This window comes from Schistocerca americana, chromosome 4 (assembly GCF_021461395.2).
Source record: "Schistocerca americana isolate TAMUIC-IGC-003095 chromosome 4, iqSchAmer2.1, whole genome shotgun sequence".
Taxonomy (NCBI): Eukaryota; Metazoa; Arthropoda; class Insecta; order Orthoptera; family Acrididae; genus Schistocerca; species Schistocerca americana.
In genome coordinates this window covers 249,146,385-249,166,463 of record NC_060122.1, presented here as the reverse complement: position 1 = coordinate 249,166,463, position 20,079 = coordinate 249,146,385, and the positions used below count along the sequence as shown (strand labels likewise).

The window sequence follows — 20,079 nt, the reverse complement described above, 5'->3', positions numbered from 1 at the left end:
GTTTAACAGTGGAAGTTCATAAGTTTAAACATACCATCAGATAGATATCTCAATAGCTGGAGGTGTTCAGAGCCGCTGTTAGAGTGACGTTATTGTGAGGAGATATTGTCAGAGAAGTACTATCCCAAGATATATCTCAAATACTTTCTGCATCAGTGTTTAAGCATGTGAATAACCCAATCGATAATTATCGTTTCTCGTTTAGAAGTAAATTTGTAAATGCCAGTTCTTAGAAGACGTAAATAGACCACCGCTGCTTGGAATTTAGTTCCATTTCTGACTTTACGAGAAGTGCTTCAAACAAAGTGCTTAATCTAAAATGGCTTACCACAATTTTATATTAGGAAAATTAATTATAGCTTTAAAACATTAAGTGTTTCTGACAAATTAATAGGTATATATTTTTCAAAGTTCGATTTAGCTGCCTTGAGTTAAGGTAATTCATTTTTATTCAGATATTCTAGAATGTTAACTGCAGTTAACATATGATACACACGATAATTTTGTTAGTTTGTATCGCAGATTTGATCTATTTCCGAATCAGCGATTTTATACGAAGCGTGTTTCAGACTAAGAAGTACTTCTTTACAGACGATCGTTGACTTTCCTGATATATATAGTTCTCAATTTTTTTTTCGAGTATACCAGTAAACAATTTATTCTTTAAAGAATCGGGCTCGTGTCTATTAAATACTTGAAAAAGCGTGATTACTTTATAAATGAGATACGTTGCTAAATACTTGATTTAAGCATGTTAGAGAGAAAAAAGTGTAGATAAAAGTTTGAAAGTATGCTTGAAGGTTGTTGGAAGTCACAAGGTGCTCACTTTATCGAACACAGGATAAGTATAGTTTGGATAATTTGAGGTCTCTTCTAGGCAAACAATTTTTTTTCACGGGTCGCAATGTTTATGACGATATATCTCCTTAACTATATGTCGTACAGTGAAATAATTTTGTAAGTTCATCCAGTAGTAAATGTGGCTACTGTCAGCAAAATGTGTTGGAAATAGGAGTTAGTAGGAAGGCCTTGCCTGAAGCGGCAATTTGACTGCGTGAACGGAGAAAATGTAGTGAGCGATTTTGCCTTACATCACTTTGAGTGGGCGGGGGGGGATATTGGGGGTGAGGGGTCAGCAGGGTGAAGTTTTGTGTGTCAAGTTCGTTGCAAGTGCCCTCACTCTCAAATACTGGCTGGATGTATTCTGGATATTTAGCGGACTGTGAGTTACGCTGCCGTTAGATATAATAGATATAATCACAGTTTGCAACAGTAATGCTTGCCTTACTGCGTTAAACGTTTAACTTAATATCATACCTCTTAATGGGTAGTTTGTGACAGCATTTATATTTTTAAATTCGATCAACTACGAAATACTGAAAATCAAATTTTTGTTGCCCCTAGAAGCCATTAGGTACGTAGTTTGCAACTGGAGCCTGTGCTATGAACCGAGTTAGTCATTTATAATATAGATGAATTCTAAAATAACTGGAGCTGTAGGCCCTAATCAGCATTAGGAACTGTTCTTCGAAAGTATCCTTCCTGGGTTAGCAATGTAGGAGAAGGTATGGTAAACTGGCAAGGACGCGAAAAGTGGCCATTGCATATTCTTTGTACGTTAACAGTGCTCCCGCTTGTTGAGAAGTGTCAAACTAGTTCCAATATTCACATCAGTGTTGTCAGTGAGTTTGACAGAGGAAGCGAGTTCCATTATTTTTAGTAAACATTTATCTGATTTTCATAATAGTTGCTACGTTCTGCTCTGGCGCGGTGCTGCAACAGCGGTTCCATGTTCCGAATGAAATAGAGACTCTGTTGAAACGTTTTTTAATTAATGACGCGTTTCACACTCTTAGGGCATCATCAGATTAACTTAAAAAGGCAGCGGAGGCGGCGTTAGAATCAAAAGCCGAGATCACAAACACCTTAGTCAATATGGTTTTTTCCATGTTTTTAATACTGACTAACGTGATTGTAACCTCGGCTTTAGTTCTGAAACAGCCTCCACTGCCTGATGGAAAACTAAGAGTACGAACGCATTATTAATCAATAGACACTGCAACATAGAGTCTTTTATTTGGAACTTTCTAATTGTTAGTCATCTGATGTGAGTGAAAACTACTTTATTATTCTTTTTACCTCACTTAAAAGTATACTAATAGCTTTTATGTCTTACAAATGTAATTACTTGTTGTTTCTTGCACTTCGGCAGTTTCCTCTGTGAACCATTAATGGCGAACAGGCGTCTGATCCGAAAAATGGCCACACTACTTGTTGGGAAAAGTGAGCAACGCGGCCACTCTTTTCCAACAGACGATTTACCCCATTAAAAATTAGTTACTTCTGCATATCACTCCGAATACTACAGATTGGCTACTAAATTCTTTTACATACAAAGCTAAAATCCGTAATTTTATCACTTTGGGACGATTTTTAATTAATTAATCAATATTATATGAGACCAACCTGTTCTGTTGTATTTCATCTAACGTGAAGTTTCGACGGAACGTGGTCTGCCCCAGGCATCAATATGCCTGGAAAATACGTCCAGAAATCCAGAGTAACAAACATAGGCCCTCTTCCCATGGAAATTCCAACTGAGGCAGTAAACAACGGTACGACGTCTTCTTCTATAGCAGCAAAGCAATCCCAGGATCCACGTAATAGGCTGAAAAGAAGATCACTAAGAAAAAATAAAGATGTGGTAGGTGGTAAAACTATTATGGGAAGCTTATGATGTGTGTTTAATAGAGAACAAAAACCTGAAGGAGAAGCAAAACAAAGTGTTTGCAATTAAAAGAAGATGCCAAGTCTTGGCAGTTACTGCAACTGAATGAGAGTAAGCCACTACCTAAGTCTTCAGAAAAACTCAGAGAGCTCCCATTCGTTACACATTTTGCATCAGTAAATCTTCAGTATGACCCTTTATAATAGGTAAATTTGAAATACGTAAGCGGAAACCGTCTATCAGTAGCCTTGGTTTGGTGGAAATTCAGTTTTCCATCGCGGCCAATTCACCCACCGCTCTCCTTCTGTATTACAATATAATAAATATTACTCTAATGCTTGAATAATACACTTTTATAGCTACACGTAATCAACATTTTTTTCGACAAAAAACAATTCACGCCTGGGGATTTCTCCATCTTGGCCTTCGTCTTTCAGCCGGTAATTTCCTGCATCCTGTTTTACTGTTGCACAGATAAAAAATTAATTCCCAATTCCGCTTCCTCGCGTTCCCCAGCAAGACAGCTTCACCACAAAATTTCCACATGACTACGAAACCTCTTCGTTCTCTTCCGAAAATGATACCTGTCGGAAATTCCCGTCGATCTTACGGAAACAATCATTACGCCTCACTATCTGAATAAGGAGTATTTAGAAATAATTTCCAAGGTTACGAAACAGTATATAAACGAGGTAAGACTACCACGCAGAAGCGTTGCTTCCCGGGACATAGTCATGACCAGACTGCTGGTGAGTGTCTGTGTATCTTAGCATTTTATGTAAAAGACCTTGCCGAAACGCTCTTACAAAAGCTATGTTGTGTGTAGTGATTCTAGTAGATTTATCACACCTGTTTTCTACTTCCCAGTGTCTGTTACACAGTTTCGCGCAATAGAATCTGTTTCAAATCTCTATTTTCCGGACGGGTACCGTATTTACAAAGACTCATAATTGAAAAAAAGAAACCTTACTAGTATCTGATTCATACATTCGGTCGTCAATGATGGGAGAGATGTAGATTTAGCCGACATTAGTGAAGAGGAGTTCGAAAACGATTTCAGTGTTGAGTTGTTAATTGTGATCATGCAGGTGAAACAGAATTGGCTTTCGACTGAGGTAACAGTGAAAATAATTGTTCACAAGAGTTTTCCTGAATCTTAATGCGTAGCACGTATTCTAAATCTAAGCCTGTACTGTGAAAATCACTGTAATGTGTGTGAAAGGGGTAAACTTTATGTTGACATTTATAAACGATCTTTCCCCTCTGATTTACAGAAGAGGTTGCGAAATTGTAAATTACTTTCACAATCGTTGTGAAAGCGATACATACGAGGTATAAAATGTTGTTCGTTACACGCTACAAACTAGTTCCTGGAACTCTACGAGTATACGTGCTTATCGGTTGATATTAGATGCCGTTTTTGTTGTTAAAATTGTTTCACCGTTTCTGTGACACTCAGACTCAAGCCAGCCAAACAAACTTCCCTTCCGGTTGATCATTCCAATTTTGGGATTAACGAAACAAATTTTAGCAAATTTTTCAGCGAAAGTGGTGCTTAGTTAACACTTTCTTAGATAATCTGCCGTTTCCCAATCTCAGACATGAATGAATATCCATGTACTTATGCCTTCTTACTCCTGTTTCCATATGTTTTACATGACGTGAAAGACTCCTGCTGCTGCCCGCATCTCGTGGTCGTGCGGTAGCGTTCTCGCTTCCCACGCCCGGGTTCCCGGGTTCGATTCCCGGCGGGGTCAGGGATTTTCTCTGCCTCGTGATGGCTGGGTGTTGTGTGCTGTCCTTAGGTTAGTTAGGTTTAAGTAGTTCTAAGTTCTAGGGGACTTATGACCACAGCAGTTGAGTCCCATAGTGCTCAGAGCCATTTGAACCATTTTATTTGAAAGACTCCTGCTCAAAGTCGAAAACTGTGTATCTAACGAACTTATTACATTTATCTGTGTCTCAGCTCGTTTTTGACGTAACGTTAATCATGTTTCCTTCGTTTCTTACCGCACTAGTGTTACATTTATCTATGTATCAGCTCGTTTTTGGGCTATCGTTAATCATGGTTCCTTCTTTTCTTATCGTACAAGTTGGCAGCCATTACACCAGGTGATACAAAGGGAAAATTTGGCTGCTTGTTAATTAATATTTAATAGGTATCATTTTCTCATAAATGATAGTGCTTCTGCGGGAAGTCTTAGACGTAGTTCGTTAAACAGGTAATGAACAACAGTACTACTATCACACTTATTTAGTGAACACAACGAAATCATTACCGCGTGGCTAACTGTTCGTCTATTATAACTTGCTGAAAAATCAGTGGTAAATTTACTCGTAGTATTCACAGCAACGCACAATATTGGTAGGCTAGGTTCTGGCACTTTTTTGGGAGTTTTCCGAAGGTCGTGCATTCCGAGGTCCTAATATTTTCATCTAGAATCATAATAAATACTGACGCAGCATATAGAACAGAAAATAAACGTAACACTGAAGAGAAAAAGCCTATAAGATGCCGTACAGCATGTACCACCGACCCTTGTATGCTACAGACTACTTTGTCATTGGCCAGTGTGGGGCGCAACTAGAACTAATGTTGTGTGTCGAGTTAGAAGTTGATTATATTGTAATAACAAAGTAAAGAATTGATTTAGAAGGTTTCATATCAACTACTCGCCCATTGTCTTACAAGTAAAATTTTTCACCCTGGAGTGTGATAAACCAAAGTAAATCTTTTAATAAAAAAAAATATAAATAATAATTCGATATTTCACCTACATCTCAAAAACCGCAGCGAAGGAATGATAAAATTCTTCTAAATATAATTTCTTGCACTACAAAGACTTCAATTTTACTGCCTCACATATTTCTAAACAGAAGAAAATTGCTTACCCTTTAGACATGCAGTGCAATGTATGAAAATATTCCTTCTTTTTGCTGTTCAAGTGTGTTTAGAAATAACAACAAATGCAGCTGAACACAAGTTTATCATGAAAAACATAAAAACATTCAGAGTGCTCCACAACAAGCGAGTGGATATTTGTTGATAGCCGGCCGGTGTGGCCGTGCGGTTAAAGGCGCTTCAGTCTGGAACCGTGTGGCCGCTACAGTCGCAGGTTCGAATCCTGCCTCGGGCATGGATGTGTGTGATGTCCTTAGGTTAGTTAGGTTTAATTAGTTCTAAGTTCTAGGGGACTGATGACCACAGATGTTAAGTCCCATAGTGCTCAGAGCCATTTGAACCATTTATTGATAATTTTTGACTAAGTGCGATGCGTCTTAAATCGAAATTAGGAAGACGGTCCTACCACCCATTAGCTTATCACATAGATATCATTAGATAAGCGAAACTGGCTTTACGGCTACGTTAGGCATCCGTTCTTCAAAAGCCGAGATACAACTTTCCTACCTCTAGAAAAATGGTTCACAAACTTTTCATCTGACGGAACACTACGAGAATCCTGGTACTGTGATGGAAAATCTTGTTTATTTTGGAGGTTAATAAAAATCACAAAATTTTGAGAAACTGAGAAAACTTGTTTTATTTAGGAATTTCTTCAAGTTAAATCATTACTAACAACATACAAATCACAATAAAACTTTAATAAATTAATTATTTATTTCAAACTTATTTAGTAATTGTTTTATATTTTTTCCTTAACACTAAACAACAAATATGAGTAAGGTTTCCAGTGGCTAATGTGATTATGGGTGCTTAAATTACAAATTAAACTTTGCAGTGCCTTCAATGATTTTGGGTCCTTAAACTAGACATCTTCTCGACACCCAAATATAGGAAGATAAATTCCAATATTTGGTGCGGTGTCAAGCCCGTCAGTGAATTCAGACTTGGTTACAGCACAATGAAAAATCTTGCTTCACATAAATATGTAGTGGAAAACAGAAGTAAAAAGTTGCAACACGTCTTAATAAATTTCAATATTCGTCTGACAAATTCGTCCAGAAATTACATAATGGCTGATCTTTGTGCTTTTGCTTTAAATGAGAGTCATTTACTATGTCAAATAGTTGTTCATACTATCTTGCATTTAAGCCTGTTGGCTTAGTTGTTATAGAAAATTGATTGCCAACACAGAAATTACGCTCACCAATCTTTGGATAATATGGTAGAAGAGTTTTCTTCAAGTCGTAAATATTTTGGAAACTTCTTCATCTATTTTAAAATTGTTTTCAGTGGAACATTCGTGGAACGCGGGAAAGCAGTAGAAACTGTTTTCTTGAACTGAAGAAATAAGTAATTTTAGTTTTCTCTAAAAAAAACGCAATTTTATCTCGTTTATTAAAAACTGTAATGTCCTTGCCGTACAATGACAAGTTCATTCCGTTGCGCATTGTAAAAAGTCTTCCAGATAGACCGGTTTATAGACGATAAATGTAATGTGATATCACAATTTTACAACAACTTCCAAGAGATGAAATAATGGCAGCGTAAGATTGTTGAAACCTGTCATCTTGGAACAATAAAATTTTCTGCACTGTGATCGCGACGTCCGATGTATGCTATTCACATCCAAGCTTGTTGTTATTGTTGTGGTCTTTAGTCCTGATACTGGTTTGATGCAGCTCTCCATGCTACTCTATCCTGTGCAAGCTTCTTCATCTCCCAGTACTTACTGCAACCTACATCCTTCTGAATCTGCTTAGTGTATTCATCTCTTGGTCTCCCTCTACGATTTTTACCCTCCACGCTGCCCTCCAGTGCTAAATTTGTGATCCCTTGTTGCCTCAGAACATGCCCCACCAACCGGTCCCTTCTTCTTGTCAAGTTGTTCCTCAAACTCCTCTTTTCCACTATTCTATTCAATACCTCCTCATTAGTTACGTGATCTACCCATTTAATCTTCAGCATTGTTCTGCAGCACCACATTTCGAAAGCTTCTATTCTTTTCTTGTCCAAACTATTTATCGTCCATGTTTCACTTCCATACATGGCTACACTCCATACAAATACTTTCAGAAGCGACGTCCTGACACTTAAATCTATACTCGATGTTAACAAATTTGTCTTCTTCAGAAACGCTTTCCTTGCCATTGCTAGTCTACATTTTATATCCACTCTACTTCGACCATCATAAGTTATTTTGCTCCCCAAATAGCAAAACCCCTTTACTACTTTAAGTGTCTCATTTCCTAATCTAATTCCCTCAGCATCACCCGACTTCATTCCACTACATTCCATGATCCTCGATTTGCTTTTGTTGATGTTCATCTTATAGCCTCCTTTCAAGACACTTCCAAGTCCTTTGCTGTCTCTGACAGAATTACAATGTCATCAGCGAACCTCACAGTTCTTATTTCTTCTCCACGGATTTTAATATGTACTCCGAATTTTTCTTTCGTTTCCTTTAATGCTTGCTCAGTATACAGATTGAATGACATCAGGGAGAGGCTACAACAGTGTCTCACTCCCTTCCCAACAACTGCTCCCCTTTCATGCCCCTCGACTCTTATAACTGCCATCTGGTTTCTGTTTCAAATTGTAAATAGCCTTTCGCTTCCTGTGTTTTACCCCTGCCACCATTAGAATTTGAAAGAGAGTATTCCAGTCAACATTGTCAAAAGCTTTCTCTAAGTCTACAAATGCTAGAAACGTAGGTTTGCCTATCCTTAATCTTCCTTCTAAAATAAGGCGTAAGGTCAGTATAGCCTCACGTGTTCCAATATTTCTACGGAATCCAAACTGATCTTCCCCGAGGTCGACTTCTACCAGTTTTTCCATTCGTCTGTAAAGAATTCGCGTTAGTATTTTGCAGCTGTGACTTATTAAACTGATAGTTCGGTAATTTTCACATCTGTCAACACCTGCTTTCTTTGGGATTGGAATTATTATATTCTTCTTGAAGTCTGAGGGTACTTCGCCTGTCTCATACATCTTGCTCACCAGATGGTAAAGTTTTGTCATGATTGGCTCTCCCAAGGCCGTCAGTAGTTCTAATGGAATGTTGTCTGCTCCTGGGCCCTTGTTTCGACTCAGGTCTTTCAGTGCTTTGTCAAACTCTTCACGCAGTATCGTATCTCCCATTTCATCTCCATCTACATCCTCTTCCATGTCCATAATATTGTCCTCAAGTACATTGCCCTTGTATAGACCATCTATATACTCCTTCCACCTTTCTGCTTTCCCTTCTTTGCTTAGAAATGGGTATTAATCTGAGCTCTTGATATTCATACAAGTGGTTCTCTTTTCTCCAAAGGTCTCTTTAATTTTCCTGTAGGCAGTATCTATCTTACCCCTAGTGAGATAAGCCTCTACATCCTTACATTTGTCCTCTAGCCATCCCTGCTTAGCAGTTTTGCACTTCCTGTCGATCTCATTTTTGAGACATTTGTATTCCTTTTTGCCTGCTTCATTTACTGCATTTTTATATTTTCTCCTTTCATCAATTAAATTCAATATTTCTTCTCGTCTTTTTACCTACTTGATCGTCTGCTGCCTTCACTGTTTCATCCCTCAGAGCTACCCATTCTTCTTCTACTGAATTTCTTCCCCTCATTCCTGTTAATTGTTCCCTTATGCACTCCCTGAAACTCTCCACAACCTCTGGTTTAGTCAGTTTATCCAGGTCCCATTTCCTTAAATTCCTACCTTTTAGCAGTTTCTTCAGTTTTAATCTACAGTTCATAACCAATGGATTGTGGTCAGAGTCCACATGTGCCCCTGGAAATGTCTTAAAATTTAAAACCTGGTTCCTAAATCTCTGTCTTACCAATCCAAGCTTAGAGGAATTTTTAAAAATTTAATAAAATTTTTTACTGAATTATTTTTCAGATTAAATAAGGCCATTAACTCGTTACGAAGTTCATGAAGCCCCAATAGCGTTTTTGCTCTGGACAGCCGTCTAACTTTTGCAACTTATACAAGTAATAAAAGAGCGTTATGTTCCACCACCCAGTTTGTCACACAACATTTTAAACAATCTGGACTGCAGTGGTCAAGATTTTACGTACTTTATCATTTCGACGGCTTCATTCATAAGATGTTTTAAACCAGTAGACACTTTTTTGTTACTAGAGCTTGCTTCTGCAAAATACAATGACTACTGGTGGTTCATGTAAGCACCTACGATGTAGACGATACAGCTGCTTTGGTTTTTCATAGAACGGCTGTTGAATCATTTGTGCATATATCAATACACTTCTCCCAACTGATATTTTATAATGTAATCATTAATACGACTGAATGTACCCGCTATTTTTTTTTCACGTAAATATGAGCTCATGAGTAGATCTTCAATACTGTTATCAAAAGTGTAATGAACTAATATTAGCAGTACAGCCTGTACTGCAACATCTGTGGATTCATACATTTATAGTGCATACATACTCACTGCAAAAGCCCAAGCCGATGAATTAGCCCTCTCCCTATGACAGCAGAAATATCTCTGATGGGTCATGAAACAGCATTGTCAGATAATTTTACCACATCTATTTTTTGACAATCTGCTTATTAATAACACATGACCCTACATCTTTTACACATGGCTTAATAAGTTTTTATCCATTTGAATGAGCTTCACCAGTAAGTGCAAATACGGTAAGTTAAGTAACTTACACTTCGAGATATTTCGGGTACATGTTCATTTTGAATTTTTGTAAAAGTAATTATTTGATGTTCAGATTTTTACATTGAGTCCTGCTGTGTTTTAAAAAAGTATCTTATCCTTCGTGATCAGTAAGCATTGTTCCTAAGTGACTGGGGTGAAAAAAGTGCTTGCGAGTTTTGTTTGACATAAGACGCACTGCACCAGTCCACATAAATCATAATTTTAAATAGTTGTCGTACTACCATTTACGTCTATTTGTTGATGACACGTATTCTTTAATATTTTATTTTGAAGAAATCCCGGTTTATGTACCATTTCTTCTTCAGTAGTAGATGTAACAATTGAATTACATCTGCCTTCCATCAAAGCTCCCTCGAAGCTCAACTTAGCAATACGAGTACAGGGGTGTGATTCATTTTAATCGATGAAACAACTCATACTTGTGAATGAGGTAGGCTCTATTACTTCCGCAGATTAGTTTCCTCCAGAATTTAAATGCATGCATGCTGAACACTGAACAAGAATTTTACTGATGAATTTTAATCAAATTTATGAAGAATATTTCAGCAACACCGTCAACATCGTTATGCTGGCACGTGCCGCGCTAATTAGCTTTTTTCTGTGTACACTGATAGCTACAGAGGAAAGGAAACCAAAGCGATCGCAATGAATTGTAGAGCGGATTGAAGGTGCCGTGAAATGACTTTCCCCAGTATTCATCCTGTGCCAACAACACAATTGCGCCATACAGATCAGCTGAGTGTCATGAACGTGCATCACTTTGTTGAAAGATGGTGCTTATTTGTGGTAATGATTATTAAGTGAGTGATACTGAGGCTGTTGTAACTGAATAACTCAGTGGATAGAAGAGAATATATTTTGAATGTATAGTCAACATACAGGCACGCAGGTGGGGAGCGTAAACTAGTGTGATTACAATATTAGATCGCATAGTTCGGCAGTTGTTGCAATAACGACGACTTCATACTTCCACCGACTGTTATTAATAAGAAGCAGGAACTAAGTTAATGGATGCAGCACAATATAAGCCACTTTTATCAAGGATGAAACTGAAGGAAATGCCTAATGCAATTGGCTATCACACGCACATATGTTTTGCTGTGTCAGCAACGGTCATTTATGAAATTTACACCAATTAAATTAGCATAAAGAAAATATCGAAAAAAACACAAAGGATGATCAAAAAGTTTCCTGTCGAAGGCCGCACATTCCAGTATCGGTATGTCAAGCAAGCAAATGCGCCGTGAGCACTGACGCAATAATCCCACTGACGCATCAGTTTGAAGATCCCTGTTTGGTAAAACACCGTGGCCTGCTGGTTGAAGAAGCCTGTAGCTGCCAGCTGTACTTGTACATCCTCGTCCGACACGAATCGTCGACCCATCACAGTCTACCATGAGAGACCGAAGGCGTGATAATTGCATGGGGACAACAGATCAGACTATAGGGTGGGTGTTCGAGAATCTCCCACTTGAGCTGGGAAAACTTCTGCGTTACGACATTTGTGATATGGGGGCGTCTGTTATCGTGAGGCAGCAGCGCCCCTTGTTGCAGGGACGCGGACTTGGTTTTAGACAGACACGCAGCCCTGTACACATTCTTCATTCTCCGGTGAATATCTACCGGTGTTTGTTTGTCGGCAGCCAAGAAGACAGTAACAGTACGTTGGTCCTGTTTCGACACATTTTTAATAATGTCGACAGAGCTGATGTTCGCGTTCCACCTGATGAAAATGAAAGATCGCAATTAGTGGCGCAAGAAAAAGAATACAATTAGTGACAGCTGTGTAAGTCACGAATATATTTTTCGTACAGTGTGTAACAGCTATGTAGCATTTTATACAAAAAACCGCAAGAGAATTGTGATTCTGTATTCTAGGAGTGACTTAGGTGTAGGATAAATCTCGAATACAGTCACGGACTTCTCCAGTAGGTGTAACTAATTAATTCAGTTAAAGACACACATTTAGTTCAAAAGGTTGATTACGAATCTGCTGACTTTGGCTTTAAACGGACTTGATGTAGAGCTACTGATATTGGAAAACACATCCTCAGAGCAATATGAAGTATTTTCCAGTGCTAATAATTATTCTGGCACAATTTTTTAACACTATTGTTTAACGATGTATGTAAACGTGAGGTGTTATAGGAACGATCTTGTTATGGCTTGACTTACAGTATTCTGATGTTGAATCTGGGTGTAATATTATTTCAGGTGTTATTCGGAAAAAGTAATTCTAACATCCAATTTTGGCCAGGATAGGCAGTACAAGCATTTACAGATAAACATTAATGTTAGCGACGCGTTTGCACTGTCTGTTTCTTTTGATCAAACTGACGTATGTTTGAATGGGATTGGAAATTTTGACCTCGTGTACTTGACGGATTTTCTTATTCGTGAGAGGCATATCTGTGAAATACGTGATCCGCTATTAGGATAACTAATTAGCTACACTCAGATTGTCGTTACTGGATAGCGATCCTAATGTTCTGTACTAAATATTCTGATTTTTGCCATTTTTGGCAAACAACGAACACGTCTATTGCTTCAACCTCATGGTGATTTGCACTATATTTCATCAAAATCAGCACAAATTGTGTTCTTAAAGCCATCTTTAACAGTTAAGGTACATATTACAGTCTCGTATGGACTGTAATTCGGAATCGAATGCCTTACGTCCGAATTGTTAGGCTAGCGATCAAACGGTAATTGTGATTAGACAGATCGGGATGTGCGGTTTAAACCGTGCATGGATTGTTGGCAGCAAGCAAACTGCGTCGAACAAATTCACTCGGGTACTTATCCAGAGTCTACTGATTCTGTACAGTGATAGTTAAATACCCTGATTGCAGCATGTACGGGTTTTCACTATACTACAGAGACTACGTATAACTGAGTGGCTCTAGTCAATTTCATACTGCCACGTTCATTTTGTTTTTATATCTGTCCTCAGTCTCCTCTCACCACGACTTCGTCGCTTGTAACAAGCTCTTCATTTGATAGATGCATTTATAACTAACGTCCTCAATTATTTATTAGACACATTCATATCTCTGTCTTTCACTACTGTTTTATGCTCTACAGCTTCCTTACGTAACATGGAAGTTATTCCTTGACGATTTAACACATGTCCTATAATCCTTTCTCTTCTCAGTGTTTTCCATATGTTCCTCTTTTCGCGGATTCTGTGCAGAACCTCGTTTCTTACCAGTCCACCTAATTTTCAACATCCTTTCATACTATTTACTCTTTTTCTGCTTTTCCCACAGTTCATGATTCACTTCCATACAATGCTGTGTTGCAAACGCATATTCTCAGAAGTCTCTTGCTGAAATTAAGGCATATGTCGGCTACCAGTAGACTTCTTTTGACCAAGTATATCCCCTTTGCCTTGCCGGGCTGCTTTTATGCTCCCTTCCTTTAGGCGTCAATTTCTGCAGCATAATTTCATTATTTTGTCTCCTTGTTACTACCGAATTTTGATGTTAAAATTATTGCTAATCTCATTTCAGCTATACCCCATTACATTTCTCTTTCTTCGGTTTACTCTCAATTTAGATTGTGAGCTGACCAATTGTTCATTCCATTCAACAGGACCTGTAAATATTGCTCAGTTTCACTGAGGATAACAGTGTGATCAACAAATGCTGCCGCTATGGTCTAGCGGTTCTAGGTGCTTCAGTCCGGAACCGCGCTGCTGCTACGGTCGCAGATTCGAATCCTGCCTCGGGCATGGATGTGTGTGATGTCCTTAGGTTAGTTAGGTTCAAGTAGCTCTAAGTCTAGGGGACTGATGACCTGAGATTTTAAGTCCCACAGTGCTTGGAGCCATTTTTAATAAATGTTGTTATTCATACCACTTCACACAAAATTTTATTCCACTCTTGAACATTTAGTTGATTCTTCGGTGTATAAATAAACAACCCAACAAGCCTACAAGCCTGTCTTATGGTCTCTCTAAACATGTGAACTTCAGTTCTTGTCTTTCACTCTAGTTTCTTAGGCATATTGTGTAGTTCGCGATTTCCCTACAGCTTACACCTGTTTACCTGCTCACTTCGAACATTTTTCGACAAGCTACATTACTGAATGCTGTATCAACGTCTATGAATGCTATGAAAATGTCTTGATTTTCATTAAGTCTTACCTCCACTACCAAGTGCAACGTCAGAACTATCTCTCTGGTGTCGTTACCTTTTCTAAAGCCAGATTGATCGTCGTATCCAACACATCTTCAGTTTTCTTTTCCATTTTTCTGTATGTAATTTTTGTCAGTATCTTCCACGCATGAGTTGTTAAGCTGGTTGTACGATAGTTATCACATTGTTATCTTTTGGACTGTGTGAATGATTCTTTTCTGAAAGCTTGATGGTCTGTCTCCAGTTCCACACCAAGCGGGGTGGCGCAGTGGTTAGCACAATGGACTTGCATTCGGGAGGACGACGGTTCAACCCCGTGTCCGGCCATCCTGACTTAGGTTTTCCTTGATTTCTCTAAATCGCTCCAGGCAGTTGCCGGAATAGTTCCTCTGAAAGGGCACGGCCGACTTCCTTCCCCGTCCTTCCCTAATCCGATGAGACCGATGACCTCGCAGTTTGGTCTCTTCCCCCAATCAACCCAACCTCAGTTTCACAGATTCTACAATCCAATTCGCATAGCCATTTTGTTGCCACTTGCACCAAGGATTCTAGAAATTCGGAAGGACTGTAATCTGTACCTACTGCCTTACTTGATCGCAAGTCTACCAGTGCTCCACTGAAATGATACCGGATGCCCTACATCTTCCACATTGAGTCCATTTCTTCTCCTATCACGTCGTCAGCGGTCTCTCTCTCCCCCAATCCCCCCTCCCCCACTTCCCTCTCCCAGCTCGAAGAGGCCTAACGCTCTCGCCACCGCGTTTACCAGTGGAATTTCCCGAAGAGTACTCATACACGCATTTGCTTTTAATTTCATCGAAGGTTGCTTTCACGTTTTCCTGCAGCCATTTCACTTTGCCCCCCCCCCCCCTCCCCCTGTTCTTCCTATTTATTTCATTCGCGAGTGACTTATATTGCTGTATTCCTGTCTTAGACTGAACATTTTTGTACTTTTACCTTCCGTAGACCAGTTTACGTCTTTCTTCACTTAATCATATCTATATCTGTCTGTCGAACTTCTTTCCGTTTTAGGAATGTCCAATCCTCTTCCACCGAACTGCGTAGTGTGATATCCATTATCGCATTATCTGCAGCCTTACAAATCGTCAAACATATTTCCTCATTCCTCAGTACCTACATCAGAATCCCACTTTTTCCAGAATGATTGCTCCCTTCTTCTCTCTCAAACGTCTACTGTTCATCATTACTGAATTGTGGTCCGAGTCTGTATCTACTGCTGAGTACGTCTAAAACCATACGCACACTGAATCCGCCGCTCCGCGCAAGGATAGGGAAGGTCTTCGGTGCACCGGGGCGAGGTTGGTGTGGGCGTCAAACGCTACAACAAACTAATTCCCTGCTGTGCCGGTGCATCAAAGGAAATGGTTCGTTCGCCCACGATTTTCTGGATTGCGTTTCCCTTATTCCGTTTTTACTGACGAGCGTGGGCGCTCACTGGAACACTGGTACGCGCCTACGAACACCGTGCTCCATTCCGCGCAGTTCCGCATTGGTCTTCGTTGTTCGTCGCTGCTGTGTACAGCGCATTTGTGAGTGGCGCGGTACGTTTACATGGACGCGCCTTTACAATACAACATCTGATATCGAAATATCTATAGGACTACGATTTAATCATACTGGAATCTTCCCATGTCACTAGACGAATATATGGGGAAAATATGTGATATTCGTAAGAATTGCTCAGTTACGGTATATTGATAATTTTTACTTATGGACCGTCTGACAGCAACTGAATAAAACACAATTTTAGTGCCATACGCGTTTTGCCTTTATTTTCTGCAAGGAATGATCAGTGGCTGGTTGCGTGGACAATTTCCTACATATTACGCTCCTGTTGCATTTTTGATGTTGTTCTTCTTATGAATGCCAATTTGCGGGTTTTTTCCACCCTGTTTTTTCGTCCACATTATTGCTTTCATTGTACATATATCTCATTTTGCTTAAATTTCGATTTATTTGCAAATAAATCTTCGTCTGCGTTATTTCGTCCGTCGTGCGGTGGGTATTTAAGTTATAATTTAAATGTTTATGTCGCGACTACCGTGCAAAAATTTTCACATCTGATAAAGAAAAATACATTTTTCATATCGTTCCACAGTCAATATAAACAGATTATTTTTATTTTTTTTTAACTGATAGATCAGAATTTTGAAATACTTGAATATTACAGTAGGTAAATATAATGAAATTCCCAATGGGAAAAGAATGATATAAAGAAAAACGAAACAAATGAAAAGTTTTATTTGTTGATTAGAATGATGTGACAGGAGAAAAGACATGAAAAATGACATTCAAACAAATTAATTTATAAATATAATGATCAAAGTAATTTCGATAAATATTTAAAAATACAAAATTTATGCACTTAACGAGATTCGAACCGAGGATATTTTATATGTTGTTCACTACCCCACACAACCCGTGTATGTAATACAACTTTCCTTAACGTTACTGAGGATCATGCAACCTTCCGAAATTTTTTTTTCGTCAATCACTCGTAGACGAGAGCCCACCAAGGGTGAATGGCTGCAGGGTGTGCTACCTGGGATCACCAACATCACAAGAATATTTGCTTTCAAAAAGTCGTTCCCACTGCTGGGAACCTCTCGTTGTGAACATCACGTTTTGAGTGAAAGGCCCTCCGTTGTCATGTCCGCAGGTAATCTTGCCGCTGCTGCTGTGTCTGGCCGCCTGGGCAACCGCGCAGTTCGGCGGCGGCTACGGCAGGCCTGGCTTCGGCGGCGGTGGCTTCGGAGGGCCCGGCTACGGCGGTTACCCAGGCAACTACGGGCGTTACCCGGGCAACTACTACAACGGCGGCGGCTACAGGCCGAACTTCGGTCCCGGGGGCGGCTTCCGGCCTGGATATGGATACGGCGGTGGATACAATGGGTACGGTGGCGGGGGCTTTGGCCGCTGAACACACTGCCAGCCACTGAGCATCTGAGCCCAAGGATCCTGACCGTACAATTTCACATTATTTCATTTTTGTGGACTATTGTATACTATTAAAACAAATAAAGCTGCATGTTTAAGTAGAATGGCAATTTTATTTCTGACAATTTAGTCAGTCTAATGAGGATTTTTATTAAAAATTTAGTTATGTATACGAAATATAGTAACAGTTTTCCTACTATCCTTCGGTTATAATAATCAATTTTGGCCGGCCGCTGTGGCCGAGCTGTTCTAGGCGCTTGAGTCCGGAACCGCGCTGCTGCTGCAATCGCAGGTTCGAATCCTGCCTCAGGCATGGATGTGTGTGATGTCCTTAGGTTAGCTAGGTTTAAATAGTTCTAAGTCTAGGAGACTGATGACCTCAGATGTTCAGTCCCATAGTGCCTAGAGCCATTTGAACCACTTCAATGAATTTTGTCACACAGTTTATAATGCTCTACGGCCGGGAGAGCGGCGTGCTGACCAAATGCCCCTCCACCTCCGAATACTGTGACGCCTGGGGGCTGAGGATGACACGGCGGCCGGTCGGTACCGTTGGACCTTCCAAGGCCTGCTCGGACGGAGTTTAGATTTTTATAATGCTCAGTATGTTCACTGCAGGTAATGACCTGACACGCGGATAACTTACTATGAATAAAATCTGTTGTTCGCAGATGAATTGAAAACTTCGTGTGTGTGCTGGTTTTCTTGCTGACTATTACCAGTCGTTCTTATTGAAAAGAGACACTACCTCCACCAGAGGCTAAGCCGATAACTAATGTGCATAAGCACTCACTTTTAAAAACCATAAACCTGAAATTAATCAACACGATTAGTCAATAACAATTTGTTTGCAAGTTCTGCATCTCGCAGATTAATACCGCGATAAACTTACATCATACACTAATAGAAAACACATTTTTGCACATGTTTATGTAATGTAAACAGCTCAATTGGGTACAAAAAGGCAATATTGTCAGCACAAGAAAGGTAGAGGATTACGGATGATTATGCAGAGGTTGTTTAAAATAAGTAACAACAATTTGGAATGAATGTGTATTGAGACGTAAAGAGCAAAAACTAGTGGGTTCCAGTCACTCAGAATGTAAGTATAAACATGGTGAAGGGTTCCTTCCGTGATATGGTAGTATTTACACAATTTAAAATAATTTCGAAAGGAAGGAGGCCAAGAATTATATGAAACTGAAATTCTTCGCCTAACGGGCTGGTGCAGCCATTTAAATCTAGGATTTTATTTTTGATGCTTTCTGTTAAATTATTCTCCTTTGTAGAAGTTCCATATACAGTACAGGCTAAAGTGCAGTGTTAGTCGGCTTGATGATATTTGTGTAAGATAACTAATATACTCACAAGAAAACAAGGCTATCAGACTTGATGAGAAAATGCAGGTTAAGTTCAAAGAATATAAGCGTTGAAGCCATCTAATCGTTGCGTCATCAAACGTGCCTTCTCCAACTCAGTTTGAACTGTAGAATATTATGATTTCATACGCCATTTTGTCAGGAATGATCAAGACTGAGATAAAAGTTGTTTATTATTTTAGATAACGACAGACTGCATTCTACTTCATCTGTTCTATTTGGCCTGCAGAAAGAGAAGAAATTCGAAACAGTGTCGGAGCGTCGATGATTGGCACAGATACTACTTACATGAAAGCTGGTATGTCTTCTATCGTTGTTCCACATGTTCGACATCGATAGCAAGACATTGCAAAACACACACATTATTTACTAATGAATACAGAAAAGTAGATCGTTTGTGAAGTGGATAATGAAGCACTTTCTGTCGTATTGCAGGAACTACGCGAAAAGTGAGATATTTAAATCTATGTGATGCCTATCTCAATTCTGCTGTCACTGATGTATGGTACAAAGTATGTATTTTGTTGGTGGTCTGTGAGAGAAAGATGCTGTTCAGATATTCGTTTCACAAGCTGTAGCCACGATGACATTTGTGTCACGTGTTAATGCTAATGTTTAAAAAAAACTAATTGTTTTTAACTTATGGAATCAGTATTTCTGTCTTAAGAAATAATGATCATAGCAATGATGTTTCAAAAGTAATTAAGTTTCATGACCAAAACACAATCGAACCCTTTTGGCTTTTACCTCTCACAAAATTACATTTTACTCTAAGTGGTTATTTACCCACAGATTTTACTGAGAAGTTTAAAAATGTACCTACACAGGGACAACCTCCAAAGGTGGACTAGGCAGCTGCAGGCTAGCAACCCCTTGACACTGCTCCGAATTTAGGTGACTGCCTGGAGGCCCCTACGACTACTTTGCGTCTCTGTAAAGGAACATTTCTTTAAATATGTCAGAAAAGCTGGGCAGGTGGCACAGAGAGCGTTGCCCAACTGGGGGTCTTAGAGGGACCACTTGTTATCTTATGACGCATGTGTCAACGTCGCACCTCACAGTAATCACACCACAAGAGCAGAAGTCTTACGACGCCACGCATTTGACCCAAATTTCGGACTTAAGCGTCGCAGGTGGACACAATTACGGGATTTTGAAGAACAAGTACACAATGTAGTTGTTTTCAGTTCGTACATGGATCACAACATTTTTCGATAGGAAGAATGGGGCTGTAAGAAAGCTCCAACAATATCAGTAGAGGTGCGAAATACGTAATGTAAATATAACTT

At 39.4% G+C, this 20,079-nt stretch overlaps 1 protein-coding gene across 1 annotated transcript; it reads left to right on the top strand.

Moving 5' to 3' along the window:
- The first annotated feature begins 3,462 nt into the window (after positions 1–3,462).
- Positions 3,463–17,394, top strand: LOC124613382 (glycine-rich cell wall structural protein-like). Its single transcript, XM_047142084.1, has 2 exons — positions 3,463–3,477; positions 17,134–17,394. The coding sequence occupies exons 1-2, from the start codon at positions 3,463–3,465 to the stop codon at positions 17,392–17,394; spliced, it is 276 nt and encodes a 91-aa protein (XP_046998040.1).
- The last annotated feature ends 2,685 nt before the right edge of the window (positions 17,395–20,079 follow it).